This window comes from Balaenoptera borealis (assembly GCF_965194805.1).
Source record: "Balaenoptera borealis genome assembly, chromosome: 19".
Classification (NCBI taxonomy): Eukaryota; Metazoa; Chordata; class Mammalia; order Artiodactyla; family Balaenopteridae; genus Balaenoptera; species Balaenoptera borealis.
This window is the reverse complement of record NC_138878.1, coordinates 53278398-53292523: the sequence shown is the minus strand read 5'-3', so window position 1 is coordinate 53292523 and position 14126 is coordinate 53278398. Positions and strand designations below refer to the sequence as shown.

At 38.5% G+C, this 14126-nt stretch overlaps 1 protein-coding gene across 7 annotated transcripts in view; it reads left to right on the top strand.

Moving 5' to 3' along the window:
• ZNF565 (zinc finger protein 565) overlaps positions 1–14126 on the top strand; it is a 32501-nt gene that overhangs the window by 268 nt on the left and 18107 nt on the right. For 2 of the 7 annotated variants that reach the window (XM_082367369.1, XM_082367367.1), the window contains exon 2: positions 11582–11674. The exons of 2 other annotated variants lie outside the window; for them this stretch is intronic. Coding sequence is in view for 1 of the 5 variants with exons in the window: in XM_082367364.1 (XP_082223490.1) it covers positions 11354–11522 (169 nt within the window). In the remaining 4 variants the exon portion in view is untranslated. Of the gene's footprint in view, positions 1–47; positions 140–4439; positions 11523–11581; positions 11675–14126 lie in introns of those variants that run through there. 3 more of the 7 variants (XM_082367365.1, XM_082367366.1, XM_082367364.1) reach the window with 3 other exon arrangements.

Sequence of the window (14126 nt, the reverse complement as noted above, 5' to 3'; positions counted from 1 at the left end):
CGCCATTTTCTCTGTAGCTGGTCTGGCTTTGGACTACATTTCCCAGAGTCCACAGCGGCCCAGCGTTACGTCTCTCTTGACGTCGTGGCGAGGTCGTTAGCTCCGCAGGGCCCCGGACGCGACCACGGGGAGGCAGAAGGTGAGGGGTCTGGGAGTCCGGGGCGGGGACAGGGCGTGTCCAGAGAGCCTTGGGTTTTTGCGCGCTGGCGCGAGCGGGCTAACAATACACGATTCTGAATGTGTCTTTGTGTGTCATGGTGGTGAGTAGATTGTGCGACTGTGTGTGCCTTAGTGGGTGTGAGATTGTGGCTGTGTATAAGGCTGTGGAGGTGTCTATGATCGTGTTTCATTGTGTGTTCTAAGAGTGGATATGTGTTTGTGTTTGTGTGACACTGACCATTTGCTCAGCACCAAGTGTGTGGGTGTGAGGTGCCTGTGACTCCAGTGCTCTGACAGATTATGGCCCTGGACAGTGATAACCTCAGCCTTTCCCTGTAACACCGAGATTGGGCATGATGTCCAGTCTTCTCTGCTCTCCCTCCCCAGTGTGGGAGGGTCGGGCGATGACCCTTTAAAAATGCGCTGGTCCCTTATGATTGCTTTTCCTTGACTCTTCTCCAAGAGACGTATTGAGAGGAGAAGGAAAGAATTAACAGCAGACCTATTAAAGGTCTTTAAAATGCGCTGGTCCCTTATGATTGCTTTTCCTTGACTCTTCTCCAAGAGACGTATTGAGAGGAGAAGGAAAGAATTATTATTGAACATCCAAAAGCCAAGTTCTCCGTGCATGTTTTTCTTCTTTCCCTGAAACCCGTGTTATTTTTCGTGATGTGTGTTAAAAAAACAAAATTCAGCCAAATGTGAAGATTAATTGGCTTTATTCAACAATTCATGAATCAGGCAGCATCCCATCTACCAAGTAGAGAGATACTCCAAGGAGTTGTACAAAATGGAAGATTTTTATAGGCAGTAGGAAAGTGGTGCAAGGAAGTTATTAGCAAAAGAAAAGAAAGGATTGTTTTAGGCCGGGACATCTTTTAGGGGAAGGGAATGGCAGGGGTCTTATCATGCAGATTACCTCACTAGTGCTAATCAGGAAATTTCAGATTGACTGTTTAAAGAGCACATTTTCTTTTTGTTTCTTTGTTGAGTTTTTATTTAGGAGCACATTTTCTTGAGAGAGATTGAAACTGGAGTTGTCTTGTTTGCTGTTATGGGGGCACATGACCCCATTTTGGGCTTTTTTTTTTTTTTTTTTTTTAACACGTGCTTTTCTTTCCTTCTCCTGAAACTTCTTGCCTAACAAAGACACACACCACCACCCACCCTCAAGTGAACTGGTGTCCAGTATTTGCCATTGGAGTGAATTACTGAGTGCTGTGGAGGTGAACTGAAAGGCCCATACCTTCCATACTCCCTACACACCTAACGTTAATCTAAATGTTTTTAAACTTTTCATTTTGAATTAGCTTTAGACTTAAAACTGTTGCAAAAATAGAATTCCCAAATACTCTTAACCCAGCTTCTCTATCAAAGCCAGAAGATTAACGCTGATAAATAACCAATCTACAAACCTTATTCAAATTTCATCAGTGTCCCTTAGTGTCCTGTTTCTGGACAAGGATCATATGTTGCAGTTAAGTTGGTAACTCTCCTTAGTCTTCTTTTATCTGGCACGGTTACTCAATCTTTCTGTGTCTTTCATGACCTTGACACTCTTGAGGTGAACTGGCCATTTATTTTGTAAATTCTGCAATGTAGAATGTTCCTCAATTTGAGGTTGTCTGATACTTCCTCATAATTAAATTCAGATTATGCAGTTGAGGCAAGACTACCCCAAAAGTGATGTATTCTCAGTGCATCTTATCAGGAGACACATGAGATTAATTTGTCTCATTATTGGTGGTGTTAACTTTATTTGCCAGGTTTCTCCACCGCAAAGTCACTCTTTCCATTATAATTAATGTGTCTCATGGAGAAATACTTTAGGTCTATAAAATTATGCTGTTTTTCATCCTACTTCCACCTACTACATCCATTGATAATCCCTGCCTGAAAATTTATTACCAGGTATTTGCCAAACGGTGATTTTTTTTTTTCCGGATTGTTATTCCTTCTACATTTATTAATTATAATTCTGTTACAAATAGATTTTCCTTCTCCCCATTTAATTTATTTACTAACTTACATAAGTATAGTCTGGATTTTTTTAATACTATAGGTTATAATCCATTACTATCACTATTTTATTGCTCGAATTGTCCCATATTTGGCCACTGGGAAACCCTTTGGATTGGCTCCTGTATCCTTTCAACGTATCCCCTTTATTTATTTTTTTTTAAGTACTTCCTTATTTTCCTGCACCGCAGGATGTTCCAGGTTGACACTGTACTTTCCCAGCCCTAGTCCTGGAATCAGCAAATTTCCCAGGGATCACTGGCTCCTTTTATTAGAAAATTATATTTAGAAACCAAGATTAGATGTGCTTATTGCTACTGGGATGTCTTTGCTTCTTGACTTTCTCAGATATGAAATATATGCAACTGTACCCACACATCTGTATCTATCTGTATGTATACCTATACAGGTAATCCATGATTTCATATGATATCTCCAATTCCAGTTCAATACCACAGGGCTTCTTCTAGCCATCTCCATTTCCTTTTCTGTAACTCCCTTCTCTGACAGTGAAAAACTCGGCTCTCATTAACCACAATATATTTATTTATTTGCTCAGTCTTGAGTAGAAAGTAGTTCTAACACATATCCCCAAACCCCATACAGTTCTTTTTGTACTTAGTCTTACAGTTCATAGTAAAAATACAGTACCCCCCCAAAAAAAATAAAATAAATAAAAATACAGTTTTCCCTACACCCATCTGTATGGTAATGTTACTCATTTGTAATATACATAGGTTCATTTGTTACTGTTTGTATTTTATTTGGGGTTCCCAAACACACATCCTGGTTGATTTTAATTATTTTTTGAGTATGTGAAACATTAACATGGTTCTGAAAGTTAGAATTAGACCAGAGGATCTACTCAGTTACTCCTCCATCATTCCTTCTCTCCCAATTCCATTCCCCCATTCTTTCCACACTGTTCCCAATCACCCATTGTAGGTAGCCAACCAATCTCAGTTTGTTGGGGGTTTTTATGGTTAAATATACATAACATAAAATTTACCATTTTAATTATGCTGTTCAGTAACATTAACTCCATTTGCATTGTGCAGCCATCACCACCATTCATCTCCAGAACTTTTTTCATCTTCAAAAACCGAAACTCTGTACCCATCAAACAATAATTCCCTTCGCCCCTTCCTCCAGCCCCTGGAAACCACCATTCTGCTTTTTATCTCTATGAATTAGAATATTCTAGGTACCTCACATAAGTGGAATCATACAGTGTTTGACCTTTTATGACTGACTTATTTCACTGAGTGTAATATCTTCAGGATTCATCCATGTTGTAGCATATGTCAGAGTTTCCTTCCTTTTTAAGTCTGAATAATTTTCCATTGTACATATATACCACATTCTGTTTATTGATTTATCAGTGGGCAGTTGGGTTGCTAACACCTTTTCGCTATTGTGAATAATGCTGCTCTGAACATGGGTTTACAAATATCTGTTCAGGTCCCTGCTTTCACTTCTTTGGAGTATATATCCAGGAGTTGAATTGCTGGATCACATGGTATGTTTAATTTTTTGAGGAATCACCATCCCATTTTCTACAACAGCTGCACTATTTTACATTCCCACTGGCAGTGCACAAGGGTTCTGACTTCTCTACATCCTTGCCAATGCTTGTTATTTTCTGCTTTTTTTATACTAGCCATCCTAATGAGTGTGAAGTGGTATCTCATTATGGTTTTGATTTGCATTCCTTTAATTATTAGTGATGTAGGAAATCTTTTCACGTTGTTTGTTGGCCATTTGTGTATCTTTGGAGAAATGTCCTTTGGCTGCGCTGTGCAGCATGCAGGATCTCAGTTCCCTGACCAGGGATTGAACCCGGGCCATGGCAGTGAAAGCCTGGAATCCTAACCACGAGGCCACCGGGGTTTGTTTGTTTTTTGTTGTTGTGTTCTAGGAGTTCTTTATATATTCTGAATATTAATCCCTTATCAAACATATGATTTGCAAATATTCCCATCCCATGGATTGTATTTTCACTCTGTTGACGGTATCCTTTGATGCACAAAAGTTTTTTATTTTGATGAAGTCTACAACACGTTTTTTCTTTTGTTGCCTGTGCTTTCGTTGTCATATCCAAGAAATAATTGCTAAATCTAGTGTTATGAAGATTTTTCCCTACGTTTTCTTCTAAGAGTTTTATAGTTTTAGCTCTTATGTTTAGATCTTTGATCCATGTTGAGTTAATTTTTTTTTTTAATTTATTTATTTTTATTTTATTTGTTTTATTTTTGGCTGTGTTGGGTCTTCGTTGCTGCGCCCGGGCTTTTCTCTGGTTGCGGCGAGCTTCGTTGCGGTGCGCGGACCTCTCATTGCAGTGGCCTCCCCCGTTGCCCAGCACGGGCTCTAGGCACACGGGCCCCAGCAGCCGTGGCACCCGGGCTCAGCAGCTGTGGCCCACGGGCTCCAGAGCGCAGGCTCAGCAGCTGCAGCGCCTGGGCCCAGCTGCTCCATGGCATGCGGGACCTTCCCGGACCAGGGCTTGAACCCGTGTCCCCTGCATTGGCAGGCGGACTCTCAACCACCGCGCCACCAGGGAAGCCCTGAGTTAATTTTTTAATGTAGTATTAGGTACAGGTCCAACTTTATTCTTTTGCATGTGGATATCCAGTTTTCCCAACACCATTTGTTGAAAAGACTGTCCTTTCCCCTATCAAATGGTCTTGACTCCATTGCTGAAAATTATTTGACCATATATGTGAGGATTTCTATTCTATTTCATTGGTCTAGATATCTGTCTTTTTGGCAGTACCACACTGTTTTGATTACCATCTTTGGTAAGTTTTGTAGTAAGTTTTGAAATCAAGAAGTGTGAGAGTAAGATTGTTTTGGCTATTTGGGGTCCCTTGAGATTCCGTGTGAATTTTAGGATGGATTTTTCTATTTCTTCAAAAAAATCATTGGGGTTTTCATAAGGATCGCATTGAATCTGTATGTTACTTTAGGTAGTATTGCCATCTGTCTTCGTCAGCTCAAGCTTCCATAACAAAATACCATAGACTGCGTGGCTTAAACAACAGAAATTTATTTTCTAACAATTATGGAGGTTGGAAGTCAGAGATCAAGGTGCCACCTTCTCACTGAGTCCTCGCATGGCAGAGAGAGTGAGCTCTCTGGTGTCTCTTCTTATAGGGACACTACTGCTATCATATCAGGCCCCCACCCTTATGACGTCATTTAAATGCAATTACTTCCATAACGGCCCTATCTCCAAATACAGTGACATTAGGGGTTAGGGCTTCCAACATATGAATGGGGCAGGGAGGACACACACAATTCTAAGTCCATAGCAGCATCTTAACAATATTAAGTATTCCAAGTCTTGAACACAGGATATCTTTCCATTTATGTCTTCTTTCATTTCTTTCAGCAATCTTTGTAGTTATCAATGTATAAGTCTTTTGCTTCCTTAGTTAAGTTTATTCCTAAGTATTTTGTTTTTTTGATACTATCATAAATGGATTTGTTTTTTTTAATTTTCTTTTCTGATTGTTCATTGTTAGTCTATATAGAAATGCAACTGATTTTTGTGTGTTGATTTTGTATCCTGCAACTTTGCTGAATTCATTTTTTTGTTCTAATGGTGTGTGTGTGTGTGTGTGTGTGTGTGTGTGTGTGTGTAATCTCTAGGGTTTTCTATATATAAGATTATGTCATCTGTGAACAGAGATAAGTTTACTTCTTCCTTTCCAATTTGGATGCCTTTTATTTCTTTTTCTTGCCCAACTGCTCTGGCTAGGACTTGCAGTACTATGTTGATAGACATCTTTTCATACATATCCTTAAGGGCCTTTTTTACATCTTTTGTGTGTGTGAATTGTCCATCTCTTTTTCCTATTTACTTTCACGGGGTTTTTTTGTTTGTTGTTTGTTCTTTTTTTGGTTTTGGTTTTTCTGGTGCTTTGTCACAATGTTTAAGAATTCTTTACACACTAGGAATATTAGTTCCTCATCTGTGATGTATGGTGCAAGTATTTTCTTCCAGTTTGACAGTTGTCTTTTTACTTTGTTTATGGTGTTCTTTGTCGTTGAATATTTTTATTTTTATGTAGTCAAATTACCAATGTTTTCCTTTATTGCTTCTGGATTTAGAAAGCCTTTCTAAATCTCAGGATTAAAGGGGAATTTACATGTGTTATCTTCTAATAACTGTATGGTTTCATCTTTTACATCTAGCACCCTGATCCATTTGGAGTTTAATTTTGTGTATGGAATGGGGTATGGATTTAATTTTATATTTTCTAAATGGCTATCCAGTTTTCCCAGCACCATTTATTAAGAATTTTATCTTTGCCCCACTGATTTGAAATGCCATCTCTATCATATACTAAATGTCCATATATATTGATACTTGGTTCTATTTCTAGGCCTTCTGTTCTGTTCCACTGGTTGGTTTGTCTATTTATGCACTACTACCATACTGTTTTAATTATAGAGACTTTACAGTACATTTTGATGTCTAGTACAGCTAGTTTCCTGATGTTCCTTTTTTATTGTCAAATTATTCTGTTTCTCCTTTATATCATTTATGCAGCAAAGGGTTCTGTTGGCGTAGATCTACATCTTTTGGAGGGTTGTGATTTGTTGATTCATGAGTAATGGCCCCTGCATAATTGTACACAGATACCCTGGCTCATGTAACACTTGTTATTAATATTTTTGATTTTCACAGTCTGGGTTGATGAACAAGGCCTTCTGCTGTTCTGGCTTTTAGGAGTAAGAATGTGATTGGGACCTATCTCAGAAGTCTAGATTCACAAATCTGGGATAAAACTTTGTTTCAGTAACCAGATCTAATTTGATATGGGGCATTTTGGGTTTTGTGTCTTAAATTTGTTTCCGGCCAAATCCATGTTGTTCTTTTGATAAGTTATGAAAAAAACAAAAAAAAGAATATTAGCTAATAGTACTTGGTGTTTGTAAATAAGTGGTTACAGCAGGGTTTTTAAAGAAGGTCCAGGCTCCCACCCTTAGACTTCAGGGCTCTGCAGACGCCATGAAATTTTATGCAGTTTTTGCAGATACTTTTTTTTTTAATACTTATTTATTTATTTTGGCTGCGCTGGGTCTTAGTTGCGGCACGCAGAGTGCTCACCGCGGCTTGCAGGCTCATAGTTGTGGCATCTTAGTTATGCCATTCGGGCCTCTTAGTTGTGGTATGTGAACTCTTAGTTGCGGCATGCATTCAGGATCTAGCTCCCGGACCAGGGATTGAACCTGGACCTCCTGCATTGGGAGCACAGAGTCTCAGCCACTGGACCACCGGGGAAGTCCTTGCAGATACTTATTTATTTGATTTTTTTCTTGAAAGAAGGTTTATGATTTCATAAGATTTTCAAAGAGATTCATGACCCTTAAAAATTTAGAACTGCAATCAAAGACAGTAATGCCCGGTAATAATAGCCTTTGAGATGTTGTCCAAAATTTGTGCCAACAACAGGGAGTTAGAAGAGGAAGTTTCCATCACATACTACGTTCATATGATGGAATATTATTCAGCTAATAAACATATGCTTACAGAGAGTTAACCAGAACAAGGAAAATACTGTAATGATACAACTCTGAAAATGATGAATAAAAAAGTACTCAAATTTTGCAAAGATCCCATCCCCAAATTTTTTAATGGGTAATTGAATGGAGAAGAAACTGGCTACATATCTGACACCATGCATTCTGCTGTGTGTTCACTGTCTCACTTAAACTGGAAATTGCACTGTCTTGAAAATTGGTCATTCACAGGATGTTTTTGACAATGAAGCTATTTCAGTGCACCAGAGAATATGTTAAAGGACTTTTAGTTGTAATTTGTTTCAATCATACTAATTTCCTTTTTTGTCCCCACTTGTGTTATAGACATTGGCTCGATTGCTCATAATTTTTCTGCTGCCAGGAAAATAAATGTCAGCTACAACTCAAGTTATTTATTTTTGTTTAAATGGAAAGTACTGTTATGTCTTTTATTATGAAATATATAAGCTTAATGCAAAAATCTAGAAATTTTGCTAAAAATGTAATTCATCTAAAGGTAAATATTCTTAATATTTGATGGATATATTTCAAGTATTTTTCTGTGGGATTTTATAGAGTGGTATCTCATATAAATTCTGTAACCTCCCTGCCTCATTTAATAATGCCTTGACTGTGTAGCAATTATATTTTAAAGTCACTATGTAGTATTTCATTATCGAGATGCACCTTAATTTATTAGCTTTACTGCCTACTAAAGAGCATTTATATTTCTATATTTTAATTGTGAAATTGTCCCAAAAGTACTCTTGTGCATACAACTTCACGTATTTTTATAATGAATTCCTTTGGGTCAGGCATTAGACATTTATTAAGAATTTGCAAATATGCAAAATCCTAATCTAGAACTCAGGGAGACAAAGTACTTTTAAAAAGTGAGAATCTCTATTTTTAAATTACAAATAATGTAATGGGGGAGATAAAACTTGTATACGAATGTCCAAAGTAAAGGATGAAAAAGGGCACTCGTTTACCCTGATAGTATGCTATGAGAGTTCATAAGAGGAAGATATTTGTATGACCAGAGCAGTCATTGTCATGTCATATCATATCTAAGTCAAACTGATCCCATAAGAACTCTATGGAGGTGAACTGAGTCACCTATATTTCCTGCAATTTTCATTCTAATCATCAGAAATCCAAAGGATTGGGACTTCCCTGGCAGTCCAGTGGTTAAGACTTCGCCTTCCAATGCCGGGGGGGGGGGTACAGGTTCGATCCCTGGTTGAAGAGCTAAGATCCCACATGCCTCATGGCCAAAAAAACCAAAACATAAAACAGAAGCAATATTGTAACAAATTCAATAAAGACTTTAAAAATGGTCCACATCAAAAAAGTCTTTAAAAAAAAAAGTGTTAAAAAGAAATACAAAGTATGACCAATGGAGCAAGATGATTCTATAGCTGTTCAGAGAACACTGAGGCAAATAGGGCAGGTGCAGAAACATAATAAACCTATCTGGCAAGAAGAGCTGAAAGGAAGCATCACTTATACACAGGACTTGGTCTGAATGACTTTTAGTTCTTTTCCAGGCAGGTCTCCAGCACACATAAATGTAGTTACCAAATCAAGAAGTTTGCAACAATTGGGAGCTGAGGAAGCAAAAACAACAAAAGCCATTCTGTGAAAAAGAACTGTTTTTAGAATATCCTGAGCTATTATTTCATGTTCAAAGGAAGATTGTTTAAAAAAAAGAAAGTATTTCCTTTTTCATCTGCCGTTTGGGAGTAGCTTATACTTAACAGAACTTTAAAATACGCATTTAAAAATTAATGCGTGGTTAATGAAAAACTACACTTAAGCAAAACTAAGAAAATTGAAGATCACAACCCAGAAATAACCAAAGTAATCTTTAAGGATAAAACTTCCCAGATATGTTCAGTCTGATCTGTCTGTCTATATTGTCTATGTTAATAAATACATGTATTTTACAAATAAGACCACATGATGCCCAGTTGTTTTGTAATCTAACCAGATCTTGAACATTTTCTATGTTATTAACTACTTCATTACCACTAAATTTGTGAGTACTCAGAATTGCTGTTTTATAGAAATCTTTCATTTATTTAATATGCTATTGTCTGACTCAGAATCTTGAACATTGCCTGAGAATGTACATACCTCTCAGTGTATTGATTCTGGGTTGATGTTTAGACTGGAAAAATTTATGTTTACATCCATAAAGCTCAATACAACATTTAAAAATATGACATATAGGAAAAGTTTCAAGTTAAATCAGAAATTCACTTAAATATCAGAGTCATGTAAATATTTTGACAAATGTATAGATTGGCCTGTCAACAAAAGGGATGTGCAGATGTTCATGGTGTTAAGGAGGCCATGTTAATGCACACAAAGCAACTAGTTATTAATAACTATAATAACTGGTGATCAGGAAGTGATGTTTTAAGAAATTTTCATCTTTTTTTTCTTTTTAGCTGCGTTGGGTCTCCTGCGTGTGGGCTTTCTGTAGTAGGGGCAAGCGGGGGCTACTCTTCGTTGCGGCGTGTAGGCCTCTCATTGCGGTGGCTTCTCTTGTTGTGAAGCATGGGCTCTAGCCTTGCGGGCTTCAGTAGTTGTGGCACGCGGACTCAGTAGTTGTGGCTCACGGGCTCTAGAGCGCAGGCTCAGTAGTTGTGGTGCACAGACTTAGTTGCTCCGTGGCATGTGGGATCTTCCCAGACCAGGGTTCAAACCCGTGTCCCCCGCATTGGCAGGCAGATTCTTAACCACTGCACAACCAGGGAAGTCCCAGAAATTTTCATCTTAATACAATAGTTTATTATTTATATGTAGGTGTTTCTTGTGTTTAATTATGTTTAGGAAATTATTTGGGGGCTTTGTGTTAAAATGTGACTCATTATATTTTTCACATTTTAAATATTGGGAAAGAGGCTCCTGGTTAGAGTTTTTACTCAGAATGATTGCTTTTTCAGGAATAGATTACTAATGTTAAGGTGAAGATACCTATATATATCTACTTCTCGTGAGCTGTCAAGTTCTCCTACTCCCCCGGCACAAGCCTTGTGTGATGTGGGATCCATGCCCTCTGAAGAATAAGAATGTCAATTTAGAGACAGGGAAAATCCAGGGATGTAACTACAAGCTTCACTGGGTGTTGTGTAGATGGCTGAACTTTGCTTAGAAGGATTTGTACAAAGATTTGATGATAGGGATCTAAAGGAGCATGATTTTGCTGGGTCAAGAACTTGTCCCATAACTCATAATCTGCCTTTTGAGGGCTTTTTGTTTCACATTGTGGGTTTGTGAAAAATCCCTTTGAGATGTATAGAGTTGGAAATGCACAGCTCTGCTCTGTTATTTCTGAAGCTTCCTCTGACTTTTTAAAAATTATTCTTTCTTATATTGACCAAGGCCCCAAGTCTGAATTTTTATTTAGTCAGAGTATAGCTGAATTAGCGTATTAGTTAGGACAGGTTGTTATGCTGTGGTAGCAAACAACCCCCAAATCTCAGTGGTTTACAAAATAACTTTTTATTTTTTGCTCATTATGCATCAGCATAGGCAGGGTCCCAGACTAAAGGAGACTCCACCATCCTGTAGCTGTACCATCTGAAACACACAGCCTCCTTGGCCACCACATCAGCAATAGAAAGATTAGAGAATTATGTGGTCTTTCCAGTGCCTCAGACTGAAGTGGCACACATCACCTCAGCTCATATTTCTATTGGTCAAAACCAGTTTATGGCCCTGCCTAACTTCAGGGGGCTGGAAAATGTCATCTTCTACATGCCCAAAAGGAGAGGAAGACTGGATACTTGAAAAACTGGATAATGGTGAGACATTAGTAATGTCTACCACACTGGCTAAGACCCATTTCTTTTTCTGTGTGTAGGAAGTTGCTTCTGTAAATTAGGTGTGAATTCTTTTTGGAGCAAGGAAGACATCCTGGACTGTGGAAAGAGGTTAACAAGAGGCCTGTGCAGAGGTGAGTGAGGAGACTAAGGAAACAGGAAGCCTTTTATATGAAAGCTCACCTCCTCTGTGGGAAGTCAGTTACTGTTTGAGAACACACCCCACAAAGGCTCTAGAACTATGGAGAAGATTAAGCTCCTTCAGCATACAAGTTCCCAGAGGCACTTCACTGTCACTCATATCACTCCATTCGTATTTTCTTTTATAATCTATCCCACCCCATGAGGAGGAAGGAATTAATTGTGTTATTTATGATTATAAAACATATGCTTAAAGGAAAACTTGAAAATACAGGAAAACAGGGACTTCCCTGACGGTCCAGTGGTTGAGACCCCATGCTTCCAATGCAGGGGGCGCAGGTTCCATCCCTGGTCGGGGAACTAAGATCCTACATGCAGCGTGGTGTGGCCAAAAAAAAAAAAAAAAAAAAAAAAGGAAAAGAAAAAATACAGAAAAACAGATTCCCCCATAATTATACACCTAGAGACAAATGTAAAAAATTTAATTGAAAATCCTTTCAATCCATTTTCTGTGCATACACATATGCATGTATATACGCATGTGTATATTTTTCCTATAAAAATAAAATTACATATACTGTTTTATTACCTACCTTATTCACCCAAAGTTGTTTAATATCTTAACATCAGCAAAGATATGTTTTTATGGCAATAATGTTTCCATTGTATGGATACACTGTATTTTGTAGGATATTTAAATCCTCTCCAAGTTGTTTCCATTGTCAACAGTGTCTCCATCATACACCCCACACTCATCTTTTGGATAGAGTCTCAGATATAGAATTACTTCATCAGAGGACATACGTGGTTTAATTTCTGCTAACATTGCCTTGTTGCAAGTTTATACCAGCTATAATCTACTGTGTGTGTCCATTTCCTCACATCATGCTATTGTGAAGTGTCATCAGTCTTTTAAAAATTTGCCAAATTGATAACTGTAAAATGTTATTTCCTTATTGCTTTAACGTACATTCCCTTCATTACTAGTGAAGTTTTAAAACTCTTGATAGGTTGAGGAGCCACTTTATTATCTAGTGAGTTGCCCATGCATATCCTTTGCTCATTTATCTAAAATTACTGCTTTTTTCTGAAAATTTAATTTTTAAAAATTAATTAATTTATTTATTTTTGACTGAGTTGGGTCTTTGTTGCTGCGTGCGGGCTTTCTCTAGTTGCAGCAAGCAGGGGCTACTCTTCGTTGCAGTGCGCGGGCTTCTCATTGCGGTGGCTTCTCGTTGTGGAGCACAGGCTCTAGGCGCACGGGCTTCAGTAGTTGTGGCGCACGGGCTTAGTTGCTCCGCGGCATGTGGGATCTTCCCAGACCAGGGCTCCGAACCCATGTCCTCTGCATTGGCAGGCGGATTCTTAACTACTATGCCACCAGGGAAGTCCCACCTTCCATTTTCTCTTGAACTCACTCCAGCCAAGCTTTTGTGTCCTCCACTCTAGAGAATCCACTTTTGTTGAGACTTCTAATGATCTCTCTAATGCCAGATCCAATGGACAGTTCTTGTTCCTCATACCACTTGACCTATTGGTAGCATTTGACAGTTGTTCTCACCTTCCTTCTTGGTATACTTTCTTCACTGGGCTTTCAGTGAAGCCCAATTCTCTTTTTTTCCTTCTATTCCACTGATGTCTCCTTTTCAGACTCCTTTCTTTTTTCCTTTTCATCTCCCTGTTCTCTAACTGTTGGAGCCCCTCAGGCTCAGGTTTTGGACCGTTTTTCTTCCTTACCTTTAATCACTCTATAGGCAATCTTACCTACTATCAGAGCTTTAAATATCAACTGAACATCAGTAACTTCCAATTTTATATTCCTACATTTGGACTTTCTCTGAACTCCCGGATCGAATGTCTAATGGACATCTGGCATTTCCACTTAGACATATAATAAGCATCTCAAGTATTAAGGTAAAACAGAATTCATAATTGGTCCATCCAAACCCGCTCCTCTCACAGTTCGTTGTGTTAAAAAATGGCAACTTCATACCTCTAGTTGCTCAAGCCAAAAACCCTAGCATCTTGGCCTCTTTTTTTTTTCTTTTATACCTAAAATCAGTAAATCCTGTCAGCTCTTCCTACAGAGAATATCTAGAATCTGATCAGTTCTCGTCACCTCCCCCATGACCATACCACCCTAAGGCAAGCCCCTCAACCCCTTGCCAGGATTACTGCAGTAACCTTCTCACTGGTCTCCCTGCTTCCCCCCCTTGTCCTCTTAGTCCATTTTCCATGAGTGATCCTTTTAAATGTAAATCAGATTATGCCATTCCTTGGTTTGAAGTGTTTCAGTGGCTTCCTGTCTTACTCAAGAGTAAAAACCAACGTTCTTACAATGGCCCACAAGCCCCGTGTGATCCAGCTTCCATCTATCTCTCTGGCCCTCATTTTCTCACTCACCCCATTCCAGCCACTCTTGTCTCCTTCCTCTTTGTTGTTAAA